This window comes from Leucopleurus acutus, assembly GCF_964270905.1.
Source record: "Leucopleurus acutus genome assembly, chromosome: 5".
Classification (NCBI taxonomy): domain Eukaryota; kingdom Metazoa; phylum Chordata; class Mammalia; order Artiodactyla; family Delphinidae; genus Leucopleurus; species Leucopleurus acutus.
This window is the reverse complement of record NC_139147.1, coordinates 30,702,824-30,727,793: the sequence shown is the minus strand read 5'-3', so window position 1 is coordinate 30,727,793 and position 24,970 is coordinate 30,702,824. Positions and strand designations below refer to the sequence as shown.

General features: G+C 35.5%; 1 protein-coding gene across 1 annotated transcript in view; it reads right to left on the bottom strand.

The window, feature by feature from the left end:
• The window catches only part of ROBO2 (roundabout guidance receptor 2), a gene marked incomplete at its 5' end in the record, with an annotated part of 1,616,413 nt that overhangs the window by 515,506 nt on the left and 1,075,937 nt on the right, over positions 1–24,970 (bottom strand). The window contains one exon of the mRNA XM_082840252.1: positions 964–1,290. Within this exon, the coding sequence (XP_082696378.1) occupies positions 964–1,290 (327 nt within the window). The remainder of the gene's footprint in view (positions 1–963; positions 1,291–24,970) is intronic.

Sequence of the window (24,970 nt, the reverse complement as noted above, 5' to 3'; positions counted from 1 at the left end):
TTTAAGCTCAGTTATTCCCATCTTATTCACAAATAATTCTTGATAAAGTATGCCTTCAAAATAGAGAATACCAAAATAATTATGACACCAAATCCTCACTTATAAACCAGAAAACAAATCTAACATATTTTGAAATTTGTTCTGGAAAACCATCCAGGAAAACAAAGTTATGGACTCAATGATCAAATAGATGCAAAGCCTTGATGCCTTGATTTACTAGTGCTATTTGGGCTACCTGATTAATAAGTAAATATATTTTTAAGTGGCAAGGGCAGGACAAATCCTTAGGTACTGCTGATTGCCAAAACTGAGCAAGACCTTCCTCTATATGCACATTTTGTCCCTAAACAGAAATCGGTTCTCTTCTCTGATGATTTTTTTGATAAAAAAATATAGTTTCTGTTGTTGGTATATTTTCCCCTGCATGCCTAGGGTAATGATCCCTGAATTTAGCCTGGAAGTAAAAGAGTTAATATAACCTAAAGAGTATATTCTTTTTAAAGTTGCCCAATAAAAGTTAGATTTAAAAAATATATACATGTATATATAATATATTAGTTATATATAAATAGGTAACAGGAATAGGTACAATAATGAATTTATACCTTATATTTGATCCCATGTTACACATAAACTTTTCATTTTAACATCGCCAACCTTAATATTTTATTATATCTCTCATTAATAATTCAAATTTTAAATACGACCAGCATCATCGCCGCCTTGCTTTAATATAATATCATAATACCCACATTGCTTCAATATAAATAAATTTACTGCAACACCTTGGCTATACATTATTTTGACAAGCCTTCTTTGCAGAAGGCAAAGTAAAATGATGCAGAGAGTATTGATTGTTGTATTCTATAGGTATTAAGCATCTATGAGAACAAATCAAAGCTTATTAAAAAAAAATCAAAGTAAAAGCGCATGCCATTTATGAGATTCATTACGTTTACTTACATGCCACTTCCAGAGATGCATTTCGACTCACTGCTTCACCAAGATAGTTCCTTGCAACACACACGTAGCTTCCTTCATCAGGTTTACTTCTGCGCCCATGCACAATGCGCAAGAAGAATAAGGAACCGCTGGGCAGAAGCATCCTGTGGGACCGGGGATCATCCTTGTCAGTCTCCACCCGCTCGCCATCCTTGTACCACTCAATGGTGGGCGCTGGCCGGCCCTCGGCCTTGCAGTTCAACGTGGTGGGCTCTCCCTTAGAGACAATGACATCGGAAGGGTGCTCCACAATCCGCGGGGGAAAGTCTTCCTGGCGAAGACGAGATCCTACAAAATGTGACAGAATGAAGACAAGCTTTAACATTCCTTATCTATAGCTTTTGTTTCACTTAGGTTCACACTGATAAAATTAAACTATTCAATCATTCAAACTGCACTTACTACTATTTTATTTATGTTTCAGTCTTTTGTTCTTTATGCATCTCGTAAGTCATTCCAAGTCCCTTTTGGAACAAGACAATATAGCAGTAAATTAATATGTTAATTCTAATGAGTTAGTTTTAACATGTTCCATGAGTCAGGACAAATAAAAATAAGCATGAAATTTTCTTTTGGAACCAGTAAGTTGCAATGGGTACTAAGATGAGTAAGGTTAATTTCCTGTCTTCAAAGTGCTTACTATGTACTAGGGGAGAAAGCCAAGTGCTTACAAGTGTACTAGGGGAGAAAGCCAAGTGCCTAAAATACACACATAGAAAACGTTTATCATGCTGGCACTGTGCTATCAGATTCAACACAAAAAAAGACCTGAACATTATGTACAAATAGTAACTCAATTTAACAGATGAGGAAGAAGTTTAATGACATATATTGTCCAGGACTGTGGAAGAAGTAAGCAGTAGAGGCAGGATTTGAATCCAGGTATGTCTGACTGAGGAACTCAGGTTAAATCACTATGTTGAAATAAGTGTTGCACGGAGGTCCAAGAAATGTATTACAGGAAAAGATCGGGAAAAGTAATGTCAACTCTAACTAGAGCACAGTGAGAGGCTTCCCCCAAAAAGGTAGCATTTAAATTGAGTTGTAAAGAATGAAAATAATATGTCAACAGAAGGAGAAAGACATTCAGAATGAAGAAATAGCATGAGCAAAAGGACAGAGAAGTGACAATATATGTATAAAACATTTCATAATCAGGGAGGAAGTTAACGTGGCAGGTGAGCGTAAAAAGCAGTCTTATAGCCGGAGACAAAAGGGCTTAAAATACCACGCTAAGGAGTGTGACTTTTATTCCATATGGCTAACTGATTTTGAGGGAGCAGTGATATGACCATCTGTGTATTAGAAAGGTTCTTTTGGTCTGTACAGTAAAAGATAGATAGTGATGGAGGCAAAAAAGACAGGTGAGAGTTACTTCTACATCCCAGAGAACAATAAAAAGAACCTGACCTTGAAACACTTATGGTAGAAAAAAGAATGAAGATATAAGTTATACAGTAAAATAAACACTTGACAGAATTTGGTATTCCATACAGTAAGGAAGAGTGACAGGTACCAATAACTTTCCTGTGGCTACAATGAAAATGGGGCCATTAAAAGTTAGAAGAAATAGGAAGAGAAGGACCTGTTTGGTATTTTAAGATGAAAATTTTGCATAATGTACTGTTTTGAATATTTTAATTTATGAAGTGTCAGAAGCCATTATTTGTGGAAAGGTCCTACCAGCTGCTGCAAATAATTCTAAAGGAGACGGCTGAGAGAACTCTGTCTGGAGACATAATGATAATCTACATACGAGCTTTTAAAAGCTCTTACAATTTTCCAACCAATCACCCAATATTGGCACATTTCTGTTCAATAAACAGAAGTAATATTTACTCATCAATGTTATTCCAGTTAACTTTCAATATTAATTTAAAATTTCTATTTGAATTTAATAAAGGGAATTTAATTTGGTAGTGAATGAACCTTTTCTGAAGAGGATTAACTTTTAAAGGTTGCTGATTACCATTTGTTAGCTCATCAGATGCAAGAAGGAACTTATACATTACAAGTGCTAGGTACCTAAAGCAAGAGTAATTTACACTACACAGGTCAAAATTTTAAGAAAAGAACTAAAGAGACTCAAAGCATTTAAATATGGACAGAAAACCACAACCTGCATCACAGTAATAAAGAAGGTTATATATTTTAAGTACTGAGGCCCTAACACAAATGAGGAATTTATAGAATATAAAAAGTAAGAATTACTTTAAAAAGTAATAAATAAGATCCCAGGTACTTAAATATGAATAACTAATCATAGCTTGCAAATCAGTAGCATATTCCCAAATGTAAAGGTCTGGACACATAGCCATAGAAACTGATACTAAAATGCACCAAGAGTTACATGTCACTTTTCATGTAACAGACATACGGTAGCCACAATCCTCTTGTTTGGATACCTTCCTTGCTCTTCTCTAATCTTCCATATGCAATCATCTACATTCTCCCTAATGCCAAAGTTGTTCTATTATTAAAACTAAGCAAGTTAACTGTCCATGTTTTTAGAGTGCTATTTTCTACATCAAAAAGTTCTCTGCCTTATTAGGCAGTTTGGCCTGAATAAGGCCTGAACAGGACCTGAAATACACTAACACTTATTAAATAAAATATAAAATAATAGACTAATAAGAGAATTAGATGCAAAACATCTAAACTATTTAGCAATAAGATTTAGAATCTAACATGTCCAATAGCACTCAGAGAATTTTACTTATTTATGACTATAACATATGTAAACTATCCTAGTGCTGTTGCATTTGGATATTCTTGTAGTAGCTTTACTCTGCTGTTATAAAAAATTCAAAAGAATATCTACAACCTAAATGTAAGAGGTAAAATTATCAAACAATTAAAAGAAATTACAGGAGCATATTTTTATGATCTTGAGTTCGTCAAAACCTTCATGAATATGACACCAAAATCACATGCAACAAATATATTTGTTCTTGAAAAAAACATTACAAAAGGAAAAACAACCCACAGAATCAGAAAAAAATTGCAAATCATATATCTGATAGAGGACTTATATCTAGAACATACAAAGAACCCTTACAACTAAATAAAAGTACAAATAACTGAATTTAAAAATGGGCCAAGGATTTGAATAGATATTTATCCAAAAAAGTTAGACAAAAGGTCAGTAAGCACATGAAAAGATTCTCAACATCATTAGCTATCAGGACAATGCAAATCAAGACCACGAAATATACTTCACATCCACTAGGATGGCAATAATCCAAAAAGTGTAAAATAACAAGTATTGTCTGGGACGTTGAAAAATTGAGAGCCTCATACATTGCTGGTGGGAATGTAAAATGGTACAACCACTTTGGAAAACTATCTGGAGTTCCTCAAAAAGTTTTGGAATTAACATATGACCCAGCGATTCCACTGCCTGGTATATACCCAAGAGGAATGAAATCTTATGTCCCCACAAAAACTGTAACATTGATAGCAGCATTATTCATAATAATTTTTTTAAATGGAAAGAACCCAAATGTCCATTAACTGATGAATGCATAAATGAACGTTATATATCCACATAATGGAATATTATTCAGCAATAAAAACGAATGAAGCACCAATACACACTATAACATAAGTGAACACTGAAAATATTATGCTAAGTGAAAGAAGCTAGCCACAACATGATTCCACTTACATAGAAATGTCCAGAATAGTTAAATTCATAGACAAAAAAATAGATTTTCAGTTGTCTAGGGTAGGTAATGGGGGTGAGAGGTGAAGGGGGACTGGAGAATCTTTTGGGGGTGATGAAAATATTCTAATATTATTTATGGTGATGGTTGTACAACTCCATGAAAATAATAAAAACTATTATATTGTACACTTGAAATGAGTAAAGTATGTATGAATTAATGTCAATAAAGTAGTTTTTTAAAAGTCATAAGTAAAGGCACTGTGAACAAATTTAATACAAGGCATTGTAACAATTCATGTTCATTCTGACCAATAGTTAGGTTATTTTCCTCATTCATAGTTTTAAGTTTAAATGTAATCATCAGGCCAGCAATGGCCAATAGGGCATAAAATAAAGTTAAAAGGTTGTACCAGTCAGATAGATGATTGATAGTCATATAGGTAGGTAGGTAGATAGATAGAATGATATGGAGATATGCAAAAACATAGCTGCAATCTAAATTTTAAGATGTTATTAAAAGTGAGGGAATTAATTTTGAACTCCCTTAAATTCAGACATTACACAACTATAGCAGTGACCCTAAAGATGGGTAAGCCTTAGACAGGTTCGTGAATTCTTTGAAATTGTGTATAAAAATGGGTATTCTTGTGTGGACAGAAGGGAGTAGTAGCAAGAGGGGCTACAGATTTCATCAAATTTCCAAAGAGCTCTGAGGCTTTAAAATTATGAAGGGCCACTAAAGTACTAGGATCAAAACAACCCCATTATTTGGTTAAAAAACAAAAACAAAAAAGATAGCTGAGTTGTCAGCCAAAGTCACTGGGGATTCAAAACCCAACAGTAGAGGGGGCTGTTCATCACATGAAAAGACATGAAACAGTTTAACTTCAAAAGCTTTGATATCCAAGGGCAAATAAGAAATACAGGGTCCCCAGCCCAACCCCAGACCTACAGAATCAGAATCCGCATCTTAACAAGATTCCCTGGCAATGCATATGTGCATTAAAGTTTGAGAAGCACTGCTTTAAACAGTTTTAGTATAACCTTGAGCTAAGGATGGTTTAACATTTTTAGCATGTTGTTAAAAAAAGAGGAGGAAGAAGAATAAAAGAAGCAGAAGGTGAAGGAAGAATGAGACTGTATATTGTCCACAAAGCTTGAAATACTGTAATCTGATCCTCTGCAGAAAAAGTCTGCCAATCCTGCTTTAGGGCACCTGTTTATCAATTTCCATTAATAACTTTAGTTTATTTGTTTATTTTTTTATATAGGACCACAGAACTTTTTTCTCCAGATTTCAGATGAAAAAATATGTCAACAGCTGGAAAATAATATTTTGCTCATGTAATGGGAAATATTCAGGATCTCTATTTGGTCAGATGCGCTAAGCACTGTATCAGAATTACTATCTGCAATTCTAACTTTGCTTGCAGCTAATCGCAAGTCTGGACATCATTTTATATCTCGGTTATGAATTGTGCAATAAAATAGCCAAGTTTAATCTAAAACATTTTATTCAACTGTCTTTAGCTATTATAAAGAAACAATGTAAATTAGTTATAGGGTACTATAGGTGAATATCCAAATGTTTATTTTTACTGTCCAAGAAAGTAAGCTATAAAACAGTCAAGTGATTTGTCCATAATTGAACAGCTACTAGAGGCAGAATTAGAACTCAAGGCCTTTCATCCAAAATGTACTAGGCTTCTGAAAATGCTGGAAACTTAAGTAAAGAATGCACACTACAATGAGACTAATTACAAAATCCCTTCTAAAATTGATTTTAATAAAATAAGTCAATTTAATGCCTCTAGTCGTAATAAAATCAGAAAACATCTTCCTTGTTTTTTCCAAGTGTGATTCTTAAAGTACCGGCATCAAAATCACCTGGGATATTTTTTTTAATGAAGATTCTTGGTTCCACATTGAACAGAATGCATCAGAAGTTACAAGTGGAAGGATCTAAGAAGCTGCAGTTATAGCATGCCTACCAGGAGAAGGGCACGCACTTATATCTGGCTAGATGTAAGCATGCCACAGAAATACCAAATTAGTGAGCTGAATGAAGATGCATCTTTGAATAATGTTTTAAGCACCCAAATTTACATAATGGATTATTTCCGCTTCTCAGAGACTCTCAAACAATGATTTTGTAATGATTTTAGTAAAATATTTAATAAAAAACAAATTGAATGGTTTATTAGTGCTTGAAACTTTAAAGAATTGGAGGTGAAGTATAAAATCATAATTTATGAATATATTTAAATTTAGTTTTATTTAGTCAATAACCACTCATTTGCAGTGAGTGCTACAGAACTGTTGTTTTCAGAAGTGATTTCAATTACATAATATAATAAAGGAGGATAAAGCACTGAGAACACCTGTTGATTTCATTTCACGTACTGGAAAGTAAACTTCTTCTGTCTCCTTATTCAGTTGGAAGATAATATTTCCTTGGACTAAGCTTTATTTTTCATTCACATACTAGATAGCATATCTAGCTAAGCAACACATTTCAAACTTCTCTGAATTTTCCCTCCAGCAAAATTTCTATGCAGTGTCTGTTTTTCTTTTTTCTTAAAAACGTACGTAATATACGTTGTGTCCTAGTTCATAATAAGTATGTTTGTTTTAACAAAATATTTTCCAAAAAATTTAGTAAAATAAAGCCAGCGAGATATTCTATGATTACTCCAGATCTGAGTGTGACCAGAGATTTTTCCTGAAGTTATCCCTCCCCTAGTTTGAGAGGTACCTAGTGCAACATGAAAAAGTGAAGGCTGGATGACCCATCACAAAAAAGAGGTGGTGTGGTAGGAATAAAGGAATGGGTTACTGACCAGCAAATATTTATGCCTCACTTTTACCAGGTACAAATCAGAACACCAATATCTCAAGAGTTGGTTTAGATGATTAAAAGAAATCATATATATAGATCACCAGGACATGTGGTAAGCAACCAGTGTACCTGATATTTCCCGTCTATAATCTATTACAAATATTCTTTCCAGGGCTTTCCTGGTGGCGCAGTGGTTGAGAGTCTGCCTGCCGATGCAGGGGATGCGGGTTCATGCCCCGGTCCGGGAAGATCCCACATGCCGTGGAGCGGCTGGGCCCGTGAGCCGTGGCCGCTGAGCCTGCACGTCCGGAGCCTGTGCTCCGCAGCGGGAAAGGCCACAACAGTGAGAGGCCCGCGTACCGCAAAAAAAAAAAAAAAAAAAAAAAAAAAAAATATATATATATATATATATATATATATATATATATATATATATTCTTTCCAAAATTTGCCTCTTAAAACAAATCACACTGACAAGTTTCTCCTTTTTGAGGTCATTCTTGTATTAATTTTTTCTGCATGGTAAATTTTAGCTAGACCATGCTGATTGCTTTACACTAGATTTCAAAAGGATTAAAGCCGTTACTGCTTTCTATTTTACCAGAATAAATCCTATTCAAAATTTCTCCATAGAAAGAAACATATCTCAGTGCCACTACTAATGCTGTCCACATTTATTAGTGAGCTAATGTAATTTGTAATGCAATGGAGTTAATTAATAACTCCATCAAGTCTGTCCTTAGAACTGTTCCATCCTTGAATTCTTCATAATGATTAAGTTCCAGTGTACTTCCCTTATCAAAGGGGGAAATAGAAGAGGGATACAAGAAACTTCTTTTTCCTAGGAGTCCTATGATGTGATAAGATGTGGTGAGAAAGCTAATGTTTGGAAAACACAAAGACTGTTTTATCCATTTGAACCTTACTGAAATTCTCTCAGGAGATGATCTAATTTAGCAATGAACTAAATACATTTATAAGATTCTCATTTCTTCTGGAAGCACAGCAGTGTTAAAAATAAGTTTAAATTAGAGAGGACATCAAAATTAAATTGAGGCCTGAAATACTACTTATTTATTACAAAAATTCTAAATGGCTTTTTTTTTTAGATTCTTTTCCCATGTAGGCCATTACTGAGTACTGAGTAGAGTTCACTGTGTTATACAGCAGGCTCTTATTAGTTATCTATTTTATACATAGTAGTGTATATATGTCAGTTGCAATCTCCCAATTTATCCACTCCCCATCCCCTAGTGACCATAAGATTGTTTTCTACATCCGTGACTCTACTTCCGTTTTGTAAATAAATTCATCTGTACCCTATTTTTAGATTCCACATATAAGCAATATCATATGACATTTGTATTTCTGTGTCTGACTTACTTCACTCAGTATGATAATCTCTAGGTCTATCTACATCTCTACAAATGACCCAATTTCGTTTCTTTTTATGACTTAGTAATATTCCATTATATCTATGTACCACATCTTCTTTATCTATTCGTCTGTTGATGAACATTTAGGTTGCCTCTATGTCTTGGCTATTGTAGTGTTGCAGTGAACATTGGGGTGCATGTATCTTTTTGAATTATGGTTTACTCTGGGTTATGCCCAGGAGTAGGACCGCTGGGTTATACGGTAGTTCTATTTTTTGTTTTTTAAGGAACGTCCATACTGTTCTCCATAGTGGCTATACCAATTTACATTCCCACCAAGAGTGTAGGAGGGTTCCCTTTTCTCCACACCATCTCCAGAATTTATTGTTTGTAGATTTTTTGATGATGGCCATTCTGACTGGTGTGAGGTGATATCTCACTGCAGTTTTGATTTGCATTTCTGTAATAATTAGTGATGTTGAGCATCTTTCATGTGCTTTTTGGCCATCTGTATGGCTTCTTTGGAGAAACATCTATTTAGATCTTCTGCCCATTTTTGATTTTTTTTTTTTTTTTGATATTGAGCTGCATGAGCTATTTGTATATTTTGGAGATTAATCCTTATTTTGGTGCTAACTGGCTTTTTAATGTCATAAAACTAAAGGGTGTGAAAGGAAAATGACAAAGATTAAAGACATTTCTTGTCAAACTTGGCAGCCTTACTTCTGTAAGTTTCAGTTGTACAATATGGCATCTAGTATCGTCCCTATGCATACAGTCTTCCAGGTCCAACAGGCAAAACATTGAGCTACGAGAGACCCTCTTGTCCCAAACCCCATTTTAGAGTTGACAAGGAGAAAGAAAAAGAGAAGCAAATAATTGAAGTTTCTTTCCCCAAAGCTGAGACTAGAACACTTTGCCTTAGCTGGGAGTCCATTTCCAGGATAACTTTTTCTTCTCTGTCTCTCCTCCTTCTTTACCCATATGTTGGGTAAGTCTAAAATAGAAAGTCCCAAGTACTAGATTTCAGTTATTGGGTTTTTTTGTTTGTTTGGGTTTGGCTTCTTTTTGCCTTGGGCATTGTTTGTTAGGTATGTGACCTTAAGCAAGTTACCTAAACTTCCTCATGGTACCATTTCTTCATCCCCAAACTGAGGCAACTAGAAGAGTAAGTTGCTACAGGTTCATCGTTTTATAACATGATACACTTTTTATGGCTGTCACATCATAATGGACATAGCCATAGGAAAAGATAATAGGGAGCAAGTTAACTTTATTACCACAGAGCAAATTTTTAAAGATATACACTATAGATTAATGTTCATACTTTTAATATAAGTAGAGATTAGAAAGGTTTGCCCTTGATAGGTCTTATGTCTACTATCAAAAAAGCAGTGGTTGCCAAAATACCTTCTTAGAGCACCCTCCAAAGGTTAACAATGATTTAAAAGCTTTTGTTTAAAAAGCAGCTCGTGTAACTTAGAATTTATTCTTAAATTCTAAATTAAGAATTTATTCTTAAATTTATTGTTAAATTTACTTACATTGCCAATAAATACATGGTGCTACAAATCATTTAAACCAAACACCAACCGGTAAAACATAGATACTTATCTTAAAAGTAAATTGTTTATTTAAAATAGAAACAATCAATTATTTATAATATAATCTTAGTCAAAGATACTTAAAATTTCCTTCCTTATTCAGGGTGAGTAGCTGCTATTTCAGGATAAGGTAACTAAGGCAGCTTTCATAAAACTTTTCTCTGAATTTCACAACTGTATTTCAGGTCTTTATCAGTGTATCCTTAGCAGAAATTACTGAAAATATTGAAAGTGGAACACATTTTCCCTCTTTGTTTCCCCACCACCTCATGTTATTCAGTGCCCTTGTTACATAAGTTTTTAATTGCTTAACATAGTAATTCATTTTCTGGCTGCCTATATCCAATGCAGTGAGCCACTGAACTCTTGTGAGCAGGTGGGCCAGGTCACAGAACACCAGACGGAACACATCCAGAAGGAAGGCAGGACTGGTTTGGGCAAGTTAAAACCAGTCGCAGAAAGCAATCAAAAACAGGGGTTAAACACATGAGAATATCTATATAAAACTGAAGAGAAATTTCGAAACCACCAGTCTCTAAGTTTCCAGTAAGTTTTTAGTAGTGATTTACTCCTGAGAAATAAAAAATTAATTTCCTACTTTATAAATTCATTTTCCAACAATTCAGTGCGGAGCCAACGTATTAACCTGGACACTCATCCAAAACTATTTCAAATCAATTTGCTTCATCTTACCATGGTTGAAGTCATTCTTTAAAGAGTGATTTGCCACCAAATCAGAGGTTTTCATGGGTTATGCAGATTTGCCTTACGGTGACAAAAACAATCTGTATTCCAGGACGATATCTTTGAAATTTAGCTTCTTACTGTCGTATTTATAATATTTTGATGTGGTTTTAAAATTGCATTTGGCTTTGCAAAAGATGATGCAATGAAACAATCTCCAACCTCATTCAATTGTTTAATAATGTTTAATTTTCTAAAAACTATCAATATTTATTTGGTGGAGACTATGAATGGGTTTCCAGAAAAGGGCATTCTCCTTACATAAACTCCTAATGGACTGATAACATTTTGGCTTTCTATTCTACTTCCTAAGCAATATATTCTGAAAATGCTGTGGCAGTAGCATTAATCTTAGTAACTGCAGAGTCAAAGGTCCCAGGGTCAGTGTCAGAAAACACCATTCCTACTAGCACTGATACTTTACACCTGTGCTAATAAGCTCTGTTAAATATTTAGTTTCTGATAAATTTGCCTAAAACTCGACATATTTTCCTCTAATCTGAAATGTTTTATTATAAATTTAAATTGAGATTCAATAACCCTAGTTAAAATTGCAAACGTCATTTACTATATAGTAACTAAGGCTTTTTTAAACAGAACTGAGAATGTTAATACAATCCAGAAACTTTCTTTAAAGAATAATGGCTAAGTCATTACCCCCAAAATTATAGCTGTCATAAGCCAAATGTATTAGCTGCATCGTCTCCAAGTCATACACACAATGACTGGTTTTAGACTTGTTCATTTCCAACTGACATCCAACTGCAATTTGGCCTAACATATGAAATCGCATTGCATTACACCATTATCTTTTTAAATATGGTTCTTAAACCAGGGATTACCTTATGTGGAATAGAGGTAAAACATGGAATAGAGGATGACATCTCAGATATTGGGGGTAAAATTTTGTTTGCATGCACGTTTTTAAGAAATAACAAAGCAGATCTTTGACAGCTGATATAGATTTTCTGTCTTTAAGAAGACTCTGACTTGCAATTGCTCTTGTCCAAGTGTGAGATAGGAGTATGAAATCAGGCAAGTTTCCTACTCTCTCCACACTTTGGTTTCCATATCTATAAAACATAGCAGTACCAACCTAATATTGTTGTGAAGACTACATGAGATTTTTCCATGTGCTGAGCACACAGTAAGCACTCAGTGAATGTTCACTACTATTAGTGTTACTATAATGTATAATTCTTTTATTAGTATAACCTCTATCACTATACTCAAAGGAATTTGTGATCCCATAAAGCTAAAGACTACCATCTATAAAATATAGTCGGGGCTTCCCTGGTGGCGCAGTGGTTGAGAGTCCGCCTGCCGACGCAGGGGATGCGGGTTCGTGCCCTGGTCCGGGAAGATCCCACATGCTGCGGAGCAGCTGGGCCCGTGAGCCATGGCCGCTGAGCCTGTGCTCCGCAACGGGAGAGGCCACAACAGTGAGAGGCCCGCGTACGGCAAAAAAAAAAAAAAAAAAAAATACAGTTACTGCCTATCTCTCTATTGTGATTTTCTACTACTGCCTGTTCTTACCTTCCAAATCAAAGGTCATTCTGAATAATATACCTTACCTACATTTCCCTAAAGCCTCCATGTTTTCAACAACTCTGCACCTTAGGTTTGTCACATACACTATCAAGTTCTAAAGATGAAAATATTAGGTGCTCAATCAATATTATATATAAATGCATGAATAAATATATCACTTTTGCTATTCTTTCCGTGGAGCTATAGCAACTAAAGAATACTTCTACTGTAGCTCATGACAAATTGGATGTGTGAGACTTTAGTACCAGGCATTACTGTCTAGGCATGCTGAAGAAATTACCTACAAATTATATTCATTGGAATTTAATCAAATATCAATGTTTAATAATTCTTTGTGTGTCCTTAAATATTTTATTGAAATAGGTTATACCAATACTGATGATTCTTCTTTATGTAAATCTTGAAACCACTGCATGATTAATACATGGGAAGGATCTATTTTTTGGTGACTTTTCCATTATAAATTTAACGAGAATTAAGGACTATCAAAAGAATCTTTTCGAGGGCACAATAACATGACTGAAGTTAAATGAAAAACAGGAATGGGAGTATTATCAGAACACTGTCTGAAATTAACCCTTACCAGTAGTTTAAAGCGGTGGTGATAAAACCATTTTCTCACTTTTAAAGTAACATATTTCTTCCTTGAAGTCTCTAAATTACAGTTCTGTGAAATTATGTATCCTTAAAATAAGGCTAAGATCTCTTGCGATTAAAAAATAAAATAAAAAGGCAAGTCAAAGGTGGGTACAGCAATCCCAAAGATGAAAAGATTTTCTCTTGCATAGTAGGAACAGCCATATTGTATTTAGTTTTTCTTAATGTTGTACAATGGACTGATGTTGTACAATGTTGTAATTCTTTTTCTGAAGCCTATACCTTGGAGAGTAAAGGAGGTTTATAAAGGTATCTGAATACAACTGATACTTATTGCTTTGTCTTTGACGATCAAGCTCAGAGTGAATGAGCTTTCACAGTTGACCAAACCGAATGGAAGTGACAGCATCACATTTCTGTGGAGGTATTTGCAATATAGGCACCTAAATTCACTGTTGAAGTGTTTATTCCACTACAAACACCTTGAACAAGATTTTGATCCAGAAGAGGTTGAAAAAGAAGCCATGTTTAATCAGTTGCAAACAGTTCTTAGGCTTGGAATTGAATGTTTTCAAATCTTTAGCATGCTGTCGAAAAATTTCAAAGTTGCCATTTTGTCCTTCGCTTTATGCATTGCATTAAAATAATAAATAAATAAATGTAAATCTAAGTTAGTCTCTAAGAAAAAATGATTGACTTAGTAAATCACAATGATTCTGATATAACTTCTGTCGTAAGGCGTACAAATGGTTAGTTACATTTAGACTGAAAATCAGAGTAGCTTTAGTCTAGCAGATAAAGAATATGAGTTACCTTAATTATCAGGATACTTTTCACTTGGGGATCTACTTTCTCTTCATTTTTGTTTATTTATGCTATCTGTTGATGCCTTTAAAAAATGAGTGATTTAATAAAACTTTAAATTTCCTTTCAAGGGATGTCTTCTGTTTCAGAGTGAAATGACCACCAGATAACATCATTGCTGCAACAGGAATACTGAGTGTAGTTTTCAGTTAAAAGAGCTTGTCTGCATAGAGAAAAACGAGCTTGTTTTTCTGCTGGATGGAGAAAAGCAGCAAATGGGAGTGTTATAAATATTTTTAAATGATCTTTTTCTGCTTGAATTATGTTTCACTAAAATACATCAGAGACTCAATTCCTTGGGTCTCTCAAAAAACGGCTGCAGTTTCTAGAGAACTTATGAAAAGTGTTATTTTCCACTCATTTCATTTACTTTGAAGCCTTATCAGATGAGGGATCAAATGAAACCGATCATCCCCAGGTTTTCCCAGGTTATTACCATAAGGACACGGAATTAACCTCCATCCAGCCACTCTCAAAATGCAATGCTTTCTTGTCGCAAAGCAAAAGAAGTGAAACACAAAGAATTATTCTGGATTATGCTGAAGGGAAGGAAAGACAGGCAGAGGAATAAAAAAGTATAGAGTTATAGTAATTATGAAAGACAAGAATAACAATAGCTTCGAATAGGGTGGTTATGTTTTTAAATGTAGGAAGTTGCTTTTACAGTCAAGTACTCAATACATCAAACTCTGACAAGTTGGATTTTATAAAAAAGCAGCAACTGAAAATCTGGAAGAAAATGAAAGGTGTATGAATTTTAAAAGAGTATAATGATGTTTGCTTAATATTCCAGGTAGGTATACTACTTTCAAAAGAGGCAATAATAACTGTATTGGGGTTTTTTTTGTATGAGATATACAAACTGTTGTTGACATTTAAAAAATAAAGAACACTGTTACTGGGTACTTTTGTTATCAATTTCTATCACTAGGGAGAAAAAAATCTTTGAGTTACATGTAAAATACTGAACTAGAAGTTTGAATTAAGTCAAATAATTTCTGACTCAATAGTTAAGGAGTCCTAAGACCTCAGCTCTTCTCTTCAGTGTATGGGGACTCATTCCCTCTCACTGTGTCAGGTATCGTTTCTATGACAACAAGAGCCAAATCTCTAGTTTAGTATCTCCAGTTAAGGAAAGCTCTAGGCTTGTTTCAGGTGCCTGCGGAATGCTCATTCATAACCTCAAATTCTGTGTCTCTCAAAATGGATCCCTCGCCTCTCTCCTGTCCCATACCTCATCCTTCTCTTCTTCCTGACATACTTCCATCTTTCTTCAGGTCCCTAATACTAAAAGTCTTAGTTGTGGGGTTTAACCCCTCAATCTCTTTCATATCCACTTAGGCATAGATTCCTGTGGATTCTTCCCTCTTTCTCTCCCTTTATGTCTACTGCTCACTTCCATCCCTCTCTAGGCTCAATTTCACAATATCATTATTCCAAAAGCCTCAGAGTTTCTCAGTTCCAAGTACATTCTTATTCTTTTCCCTCATCATTCTATACCTAGAAAAATATATTCGGATTTTAGAGAGCTAGGTGTAACTTTCCTTCAAGCAAACAAAGAAGTAGGTTAGCCAGCTAAATCTTTTCAAACTTGCACAGAGTGCTCTAAATTCTTTTCACTCCCTTGGCCAGTAAAACTCCATCTATTCAGCCAGCTGAGTTACAAATTGCACTCTTCTAAGTCCAGCTTATGCAGCCAGGATTAAGCAAATTGCCTTGTGAGTTTTACGATGAAGCACAAAACTCTGAACCGTCATGCCAAGGCTCGGCATTTATTTGGACAGCATTTACTCATGCTGCCACGATGTCTTTGCAACACTGATTTATAGTCAAAGGTGCCAGAACATCATTTACTGTATTAAAGCTTGGCTGTGTTTCTCCATTTTCTGAGTTCACTGCACATTTGAAAAAAATATGTTGACTGCAGGGGAAAAAATGAGATGCAGAACCCTTACTTACTGAGGTAGCTTATACCTGATAAATGTATCTAAACTGCCCACACTGAAATCAGGCCCATGGAACAGCTTCGTCACGTGAATCCTGAAATGATGATGCAGGCATTGATAAAATCAGGCTGATTTTTTTTTCTATTTTACTTATGAGTACCTTGAAATATAAAATAAAGAAATACCACCTAGTAAAGAAGCACCTTAATTTAATTTCTAAACACTCCCTGTGAGATAATTAGCAAAAAAATAAGAAAAAAAAAAGACTGTAGTAGCTTCAATGTAGTTAACACGCATTCACCAACCTCAGTATTTATATGTCTACTACATGAAGTTTGAACTCAAATGTACAAAAACAATTCACAGTGAAAATACACCCACTGTCTAAAGTCTATCAACAATCAGGAAATGGAGGAGGTTGTATATCTGTTGTCATTAGTTTACAACCAAGTGATTTCTTTAATTATCCTCAATGGGCTCAATAAGGTATTAAACACCCAATGATCAGTCACGGAAACAAAGGCATGAGTAAGAGCACAATGTCTGACTTTGCCAGGCTCAATGAGCACCACCTTGATGTACTGATGGTTCTTAATGAAGACAACCGCCACCAATTAGACAACTGACAAATAGCTTGAAAACTAAAGTGTCAAAACAGGAACAAGGGACTGACCCCTGAATACTAAATTATTTTTAGGTGGCATTTAATCAGTCTCACAACAGCAAAAGACAGATTTTAGGGGTTGCTCTTTACTACAACGAGGAATTCTGCTTTACACTTTTACGTTTTGCAGGTTTACATGTTCGCTTTTTTTTCACTCCTCTAAATTTTGCTGGAATCTAGCTTGATACACTATTTCATTATGATTAACTTGTATCAATGAACATACAATTAGAAAGATGGGCCACAAACAATATTTAAACATAGGATCTAAGCAGATAGTTCATAGATTCTGGATTTAGACAGGCCTCAGGTTTAGCTCTGGCTCCTAGAGGGCAGGTTATTTCTTAAGTAGAAGATACGAGTGTCACATTATTTAGCCAATATTTAGAGTGACTAAAGCTATTTTAGTACCGGGGTCCATCCAATAAGGATTGAGGAGAAGCCCCAGGTCAGCCTGGGGGAGGAGTGGCCATTTTTGTAAATATATCATATAAATAGGAGACACATAGGAAATATATATCATATCCATATACACCCCCCCCCACACACACACACACACACATATATCCATACATATATCTTATTCCCACATCAAGAATATTGCCTGAAGAGATCATTGCCCACAGAATTTTCTTCAAAAAACCAAAAATTTTCAAACACTTAACACACTTTTACACAAGCCACTGCCTTCCCCCACATAAAAAAAGAAAGTCTTTCTGTTTGTACACCAGCCAGCATCCCACATTTGCCTGTACTAGGATTATTTCTGAAAGATGTGGCACAACCTTTAATGATATGCTTCTTGCATCACAGGATTCGATGTTCCACTTTTGTCCATCTCATTGCTTTAGTCTCCAGAAGTTGCATTTGCCTGATTATTATTAATACGCAGGGGCATTTCTGCATGGCTGTCCTTAGAGCCCACACACTTGGGCTGCCTCAGAAGTAAGATCACCTTTGGATCTCCACTGGCTCTGTTCCCCTGGACGGGATCCAAGACAGAACTGCCTTATGCTGGATTTCACTGCTGTGGCCAGTGGTGTAATAATGAGGTTCCCATGTCAATACACCTTGGATTTTCAAGGGTCGTATTTCCAATATAAGCACAGGCATTTAAAATGATGTGTTTCTTTTAATTTCATGTCATTCAACTTTTTTCTTTCAGGATCAGGTCCAATACTATACACCAAAATGCATAACACTGTCAATAACTTGAAATTTCCCATAAACTAGCATAGAGACATCACACACACACACACACACACACACACACACACACAGGTATAAACACAGTCACAGAATTATGGGAACAAAATTTTTCTCATTCTTCCCTTCAAGGAGGAATCTGTCACTCAATATTAATGTCAAATATTTGAGTCATTAAGCAAAACATATAACTCCAATGAATATCTTATAAAAACAGAATGTAGAATATATATAATTTTATAATCAAATTAATATAGCCACTCATTTTTAGTGGAACCGTGTCTAGTCATTAACGTAAAACTTCAAATAACTATGTATTTATGAACAGAAATATATGAGCAAAGATTTTCAAGCTTACTGCACTCCTGCCAAAGGCAGTTAGTTGTACGCATGAGGCAAAGGACACGGGTCTACCCCCAGAGTCAACTGTAGCTAGCTCAGCTGAAGAGACCTTTCCGATTCTTGGCAGAATAACAGATTCTCAAGCAGAGAGGGAATAGGGGTGAGATTTTTTCTTCTGTAAGTAACTTAATGAATGAAGTACTAATTAACATTATGGCATTGATAAATGGAGAGAGAGATTAGGGATGTACTCGATATTCAGATCTTCGCAGATGGACGGTCAAAGCCACATTAATTCCTATCTCATTGGAGCATCTGCTTCTCCCATAATCCACTGCCCCTTGGTACAAACAACACAAACTGTTGTGACTCAATTCGATTTATATCAATCTAATTTCTTTTAATCCAATTTGTATTCCAATCTACTACCTTCTAATCACTTAAATCTTCAGCCTCCATCTGGTAAATTTTCTCTCAAAATTAACCGAGCAGATGCCTCTGCGATTGTCTTCCACAGTCAAGCTAATCAGACCCTCGCAGTGGCCTATAGAACCCGCTGAATAGGTACGTGACTTGCGGTGTTGCCCTTCCAGTTACAAAATCTGTGAGGTAGGAAGACCATTTAATATGTCATTAATTGGTTCATTTGCATAACACTGCTTGGGAAGAAGCACTGGACACAAAAGCCAAGAGAAGAAAACTACAGGAAGAAAGCAAAATGCGCTCATTTCTCAAATGAGCTTTACAGTTCAATCTGTCTTCTCTTTAGGTTAACAAACATGGGGTGAGAATACTATTTAATATTGCATGGTCTAAAAAGCTACCTACCCTCTGCAGGATACGGTATTAGAGGAGTTTTGTCTAGTCATCACAAAGTCATACTGAGACCTACCTTTGGTTAACAAACATATTCTTAAAATATGCTTCTGAATTTTGGAGCTATGCACCAATTTATTCACTGGAGCATATGTCATATAAACAGTAAAGCCCCTGGCTAGCACTGACTTCCACTCCCACGGAAGTTCCACTGTGATCCATAATTAACACCACAAATTAAACATCCCCTATGCGAAAGCTGGCAGCACTACCTGTGGAATAAACACCATTCTGGAGACACAGTAATTAACAAAAATGTAAATAAATAGAAGGACCCAAGACATATAAAGACAAACACTATACTGAACTACTTTGAAGTGGAACCATTTTTCATAGGAGACTTGGTTTCATTAATTTACAGTCATACTTACACACACAGTGTATCTCGATATTTTGAAATATTTTTTTCAAATTTCAAGGTATCATAAATAGAAATACTAAAGTGTTCCATGTGCCCACATAAGGATTTAGCCTCAGGAAGCCTTTCGCTATTAGAAAAACTTGAAAAATTAGCATAGAAAATCATTAAATCTATAACATAATCTTAGAGTGAAGAATTCTTGATAAGTCGGCCTCATTAACATTATGAAACAGAAAAATGTCAAAATGCCTTCATAAAGTATAACATAAAGCATAAACAGTTGGATTAAACTATTGAATGTAGAATCTATTTCTATAATTTTGACTAGAGCAAGATATAAAAGGTAAGGCCTCTTGTGGCTGGGTCACTGGGTGTCCAAAATAACCAGAGAAACCCAGGTGGAGAAATCAGAGGGCAACAGCATTGGATCTTCTGGGAAAATGGCAGGACTGGGGAACTGGGGGCACAGTGAGAGACATTGGTCCATCTTTCGATCTCAGCACGAAGATAGTAGGTGACATGCAACCACTCAGTGAATAAAACCAAGCACTTCTGGACCTAGTTCAGTCACAGATTTGATGCTCTAAGCCTCAGTTGTTTCACCTGCAAAGTGGACTGAAAATTATGTCTGCTTTTATCCACTGTATTAAGGATGAACTGAGATCATTCATGTAAAGTACCAATTTTGAATTCTAAGGCACTATATAAATAAATGTAAGACCCCAGAGCAAGGCCATTTAAAAACATGGACTCTGGACTCAAATTTGAGATCCAGACTTAGAGTTAGGTTAACTTCAGATAAACTACTAACTTCTCAGTACTTCAATGTAAAATAGTGATAATAATAGCTCCTATCCCATGTTACAAGAAAAAAAAGAATTAACGAATGTAATATGTCTAGATGAGTAGCTAGAACAAAGTATCTCATGAAAACATAAATGTCAGGTAAAGGATAAAAGCTAAGAAATTTGTCTTTCTATGGCAAGTTCTCAAGTTAATCTAGAGGTGCAGTAACAGTTCAGCAGCTGAAGGTAGTGTCTATTTTCTCAACTGCATTCTTCTTTTCAATAATAGAGGCGAACTAACTTGTAAGGATATAACTGTTTCAAGTGCTGCAATGAGGTCTATCTATAGAGTGGAAAGAAAAATATGGTTTATATTGTACTTTTGATTGGCTTTCATATGAAAACAGTGACCTCAATGGTATCAGTAATTTTATTAGTTACTGAAATAAACACGTACTGTATACCATGTGCCAGGCATTGTGCTAGAGGGAGGGAGTCCCACCCTCAAGGAATTCAGAGTCTTCTGCCCTGGCACTTTGATTAAACCCTTTTCCCACTCTTGGAAGTAGAATATCTGAAGCAGACGTGTCACGTGCTTCCTTGAATGCCGATATTCACAAAACTGACTCAGAATTGTAAAAGTGTTAGTTAAAAGCCCACTTCCATAATCCTGGCCTTAAAACTAAAGTAGAAATATAAATGGGTACGAATTCTAGAACATACGGGAATGATTCTATACTTGGATGAGCCACCCACACACTCAAAGACTACCTGTGCCCCACCTCTGGTAAGGCAAAGAATGGCCTTTGATGGATAATAATATGTATGTAAATGTAAGTATTAGTGTGTGTGTGTGTGTGTGTGTGTGTGTATATACATATATATATGCTTGATATATATGTATATGTACTCCTTCTCTCTCTCTCTCTCTCTCTCTCTCTCTCTCTCTCTCTCTATATATATATATATATATATATATATATATATATATATGCACATACATACACACACACACGTATGTATTATAGAAGAATAACCTAGGGGGCCAGATGTTACTCTGAAGAAAAAAGCCTTGAAAATCTCGAGAAAATTGGAAGGTCCAGTTGATAAAGGAACACAGCTCCAGCTTCCTCTGTGTTAACCACAGTCCTAGCTGACTCCAATCATTTCTCGTCTAACCTTTTACCAATGACCTCTCAGTGTCAAGCCCCTCCCCAGCAGTCATTCACCCAAACGGAATCCATAATTGACCAGGCTTGCCAGCAATTTGCACACAAGTGTACCAGAAGTATTTTCTCAATTGTGATTCTATCATTTTAGTTATGTATATAAATCTTATTTCTGCTGCAAGTTTTAACTTAGTATTTTTGCTGCCTAGCACGGTACCCTAGTATATCACATATGTAACGAACATTAACTCATTTTCAATAATTCTAATGTTCAATAACAAAACATTATCAATATAGCTACACTTTGTCAAACTTTTGGCAACAAAGACTCTTTTATTTCATTCTCAGTACAACCTTTGTATAATTATCCTTGTTTTATAGGTGAGAAATCCAAGAATTTAAATAGCTTGTATAGATTCATATCCACAGAACTCAAGATTATCAAAACATAATAGAAAATTTTGTGCCCTATTTTTCAAAAGGCAAGAAGATATATTTTAAATGTGCTGTGTTATTGTGCAGTTTTTGCCCAAGATTTAGGAGACAGTTCATTTATCAGGAAAGAGTCCTGGTTTGTTTAAGTGAGCTGTTTCAGCACCATCTTTGAAGCTCCCCATCATCAAATCACTTCCTTAAAAACATTAGCATCATCAGTTTTAAATAGTTAACAGGGTTCAGAACATGCTTCCCCCAAATAGGGCACCTTTGTATATTGAATTTTTTAAGCTAAAGGAATTTGAGGAATGGTAGGTATAAGAACGACTTTGTGACCTTCCCCTGAAACAGGTCATAAGACGCTCATGTGACAGGTGACCTCCTTATACCTGGAAGAAAGGAGCATCCTTACCTCCAAAGACTAAGGGACACTGAAAGGAATAAGGAGAAACATAGATGTGAAGGAACAGGCCTTGCTACGTTTCCCCCCCGTTTACTAAACTTACCTCATACCCTTTGTCCTATCACATTTTCCCAAGACTTTCCCTTCTTCATCAAACCCAGTATAAAGACACTTAGGTTTAACCACTTTTTGGGTTTTCATTTCCTTATGAAGTCTCTTGTGTCATGTAAAACTTAAATAAATGTGTAGCTTTTCTCTTGTTAATCTGTGTTTTATTATGGAAACCCCAGTCAAGAAATTAGAAGGGTAGAAGGAAAAGGTATTTGTCCTCCCCTTTAGAGTCCATCACAAAATTTGCACTGATCAGTTTTAGTTTGCTGAAATCTTTAAGGCAAAACTGAAAGCTCATAATTTTGAGTTCTTTTTTGTAGAATAAACACATTCAAAACTCAAAATTTTCCATAAATGCCAAACCTATAGTTTTAATTGAGTCAAATTATTAAGGCTTCATATAGATTTTCTGTACATGATACTGAGTTGTATACGATGCAAAGCGCTACATTATTTACATTAGAAAATATAACTAATATTTATTTTAAAAGTTTTATTAATTTTAAGGCAACCCTTCATAAAGATTTCATACAGTTTCATCTTGAAATAATTTATAGGTGGTTGGTGAAATATAGTTTAATTAAGAGAAGAAAGACCACCTTGTCTTCTCTCCAGTTTTACCTGTTCTCTTTACCTTTCAAAATCTCTATCACTTAAAAAAGCAAATTTTAAGCAAAAAAATCCAGAAACACAAATTGTTGTCAGACATTTTTGTACCATATATGTTAAAACATATCCCTTCTGGGCTTCCCTGGTGGCACAGTGGTTAAGAATCTGCCTGCCAATGCAAGGGACATGGCTTCGAGCCCTGGCCTGGGAAGATCCCACATGCCGCGGAGCAACTAAGCCCGGGTGCCACAACTACTGAGCCTGAGCTCTAGAGCCCGCAAGACACAACTACTGAGCCCACGTGCCACAACTACTGAAGCCTGCGCGCCTAGAGCCCGTGCTCCACAACGAGAAGCCATGACAATAAGAAGCCCATGCACCGCAAGGAAGAGTAGCCCCCACTCACCACAACTAAAGAAAGCTTGTACACAGCATCGAAGACCCAACACAGCCAAAAATAAATAAATAAATTTATTAAAAAAAAATATCCCTTCTAACATTCCCTAGCGTTTAAGTTCTAAACACTTAAATTAGGTGTGTTTTTAAGAACCAGTCTAATTTAATCCCTAAAAAGTTAAAATGTGTTAATAAGACAAACCAGGAAGCACAAGAAAGCACAATAAAATCAGTACCACAGTGTAGGAGAAAAAAACGTAGAATTTATATATTAGATCTTATGATACAATCAAGAGGAAAATTATGGGGAAAATGTCCTTCTAAATAAAACTGCAAGACAGCAAAATATGCTTGAACTTTTCAAACTGTTTTCAAGCTATTACTATTTCCTGACCTCAGCAAAGAACAGTAATTTTAAGTCCCATTAGTGTGCCAGAAGAAATAATATTAAATAATTAAAGCACCCCTCCTACAGGAAATATGTCAACAATATTTTGGTGTATATATTAACATAAAAATGCAAAACAAAGTTACTTTTTCTGTTAGTTACTCTCATCAGGAGTTTACTGATGAAAGGAAACAGAGATAGGCCCAACCCTGACACAGCGACTACTTTAGGGTACCCCTCCCCTACTCACCTCCAAGGCTTTAACAAATACAAGGACAGGAATCCCAAATCATCTCAAAAGCCTGCCCAGCCTCGGTGAGAGAGGGAAAACATTACTCTTAACTTTAAAATCTTACTGGTGTTCTCAATTTCTCTTATTAGTAAAATTCATCAGTATGTTCATCTGAGGTATTGCTATGTCTACATAAGTGCTCCCAACTGTGGGTCAGTCCGTGGTTGATTGAATCTGTGAATGCAGGACCCCTGGATATGGATGGTCGACTGCACTATGCCATTTTATATAAGGGGCTTGAGTATCCCGGATTTTAGTATTCATGAGGGTCCTGGAACCAAACTCCCACAGATACTGAGGGACAACTGCATGGCATTCTATATACTGTACCTTCAGATACAGATATGACCCCCCAAAATTCTCAACTGAAACTAGAAAAGAAAGATATGGCTGCTAATAAACCTGGTTGGTCACTCTATAGCATTATAATGCTAATAAAGAATGCTAACATATAAATTATAATGCTCACATGTAAAGAGATTCACTTTATGTACATTTATTTGTGTGTATTCATACTGACCACAAGCAAAGTGACTTCTCCCTTTCTACTTATGATCCATTTTCCATAAGTCAGGTATTAATGTACTCAACTTTCCATTTATGAAAATTTAAGTGATGTGACAGGAGCATAACAACAGAAACCTTTACTTGAGAACAGTGAAAATACAAAGTTGGACATTCTTAAGGCTTTCCTCTCAAGATTGGGTACGGAAAAATATAGTGCTTTAAATATTCATGAAAGA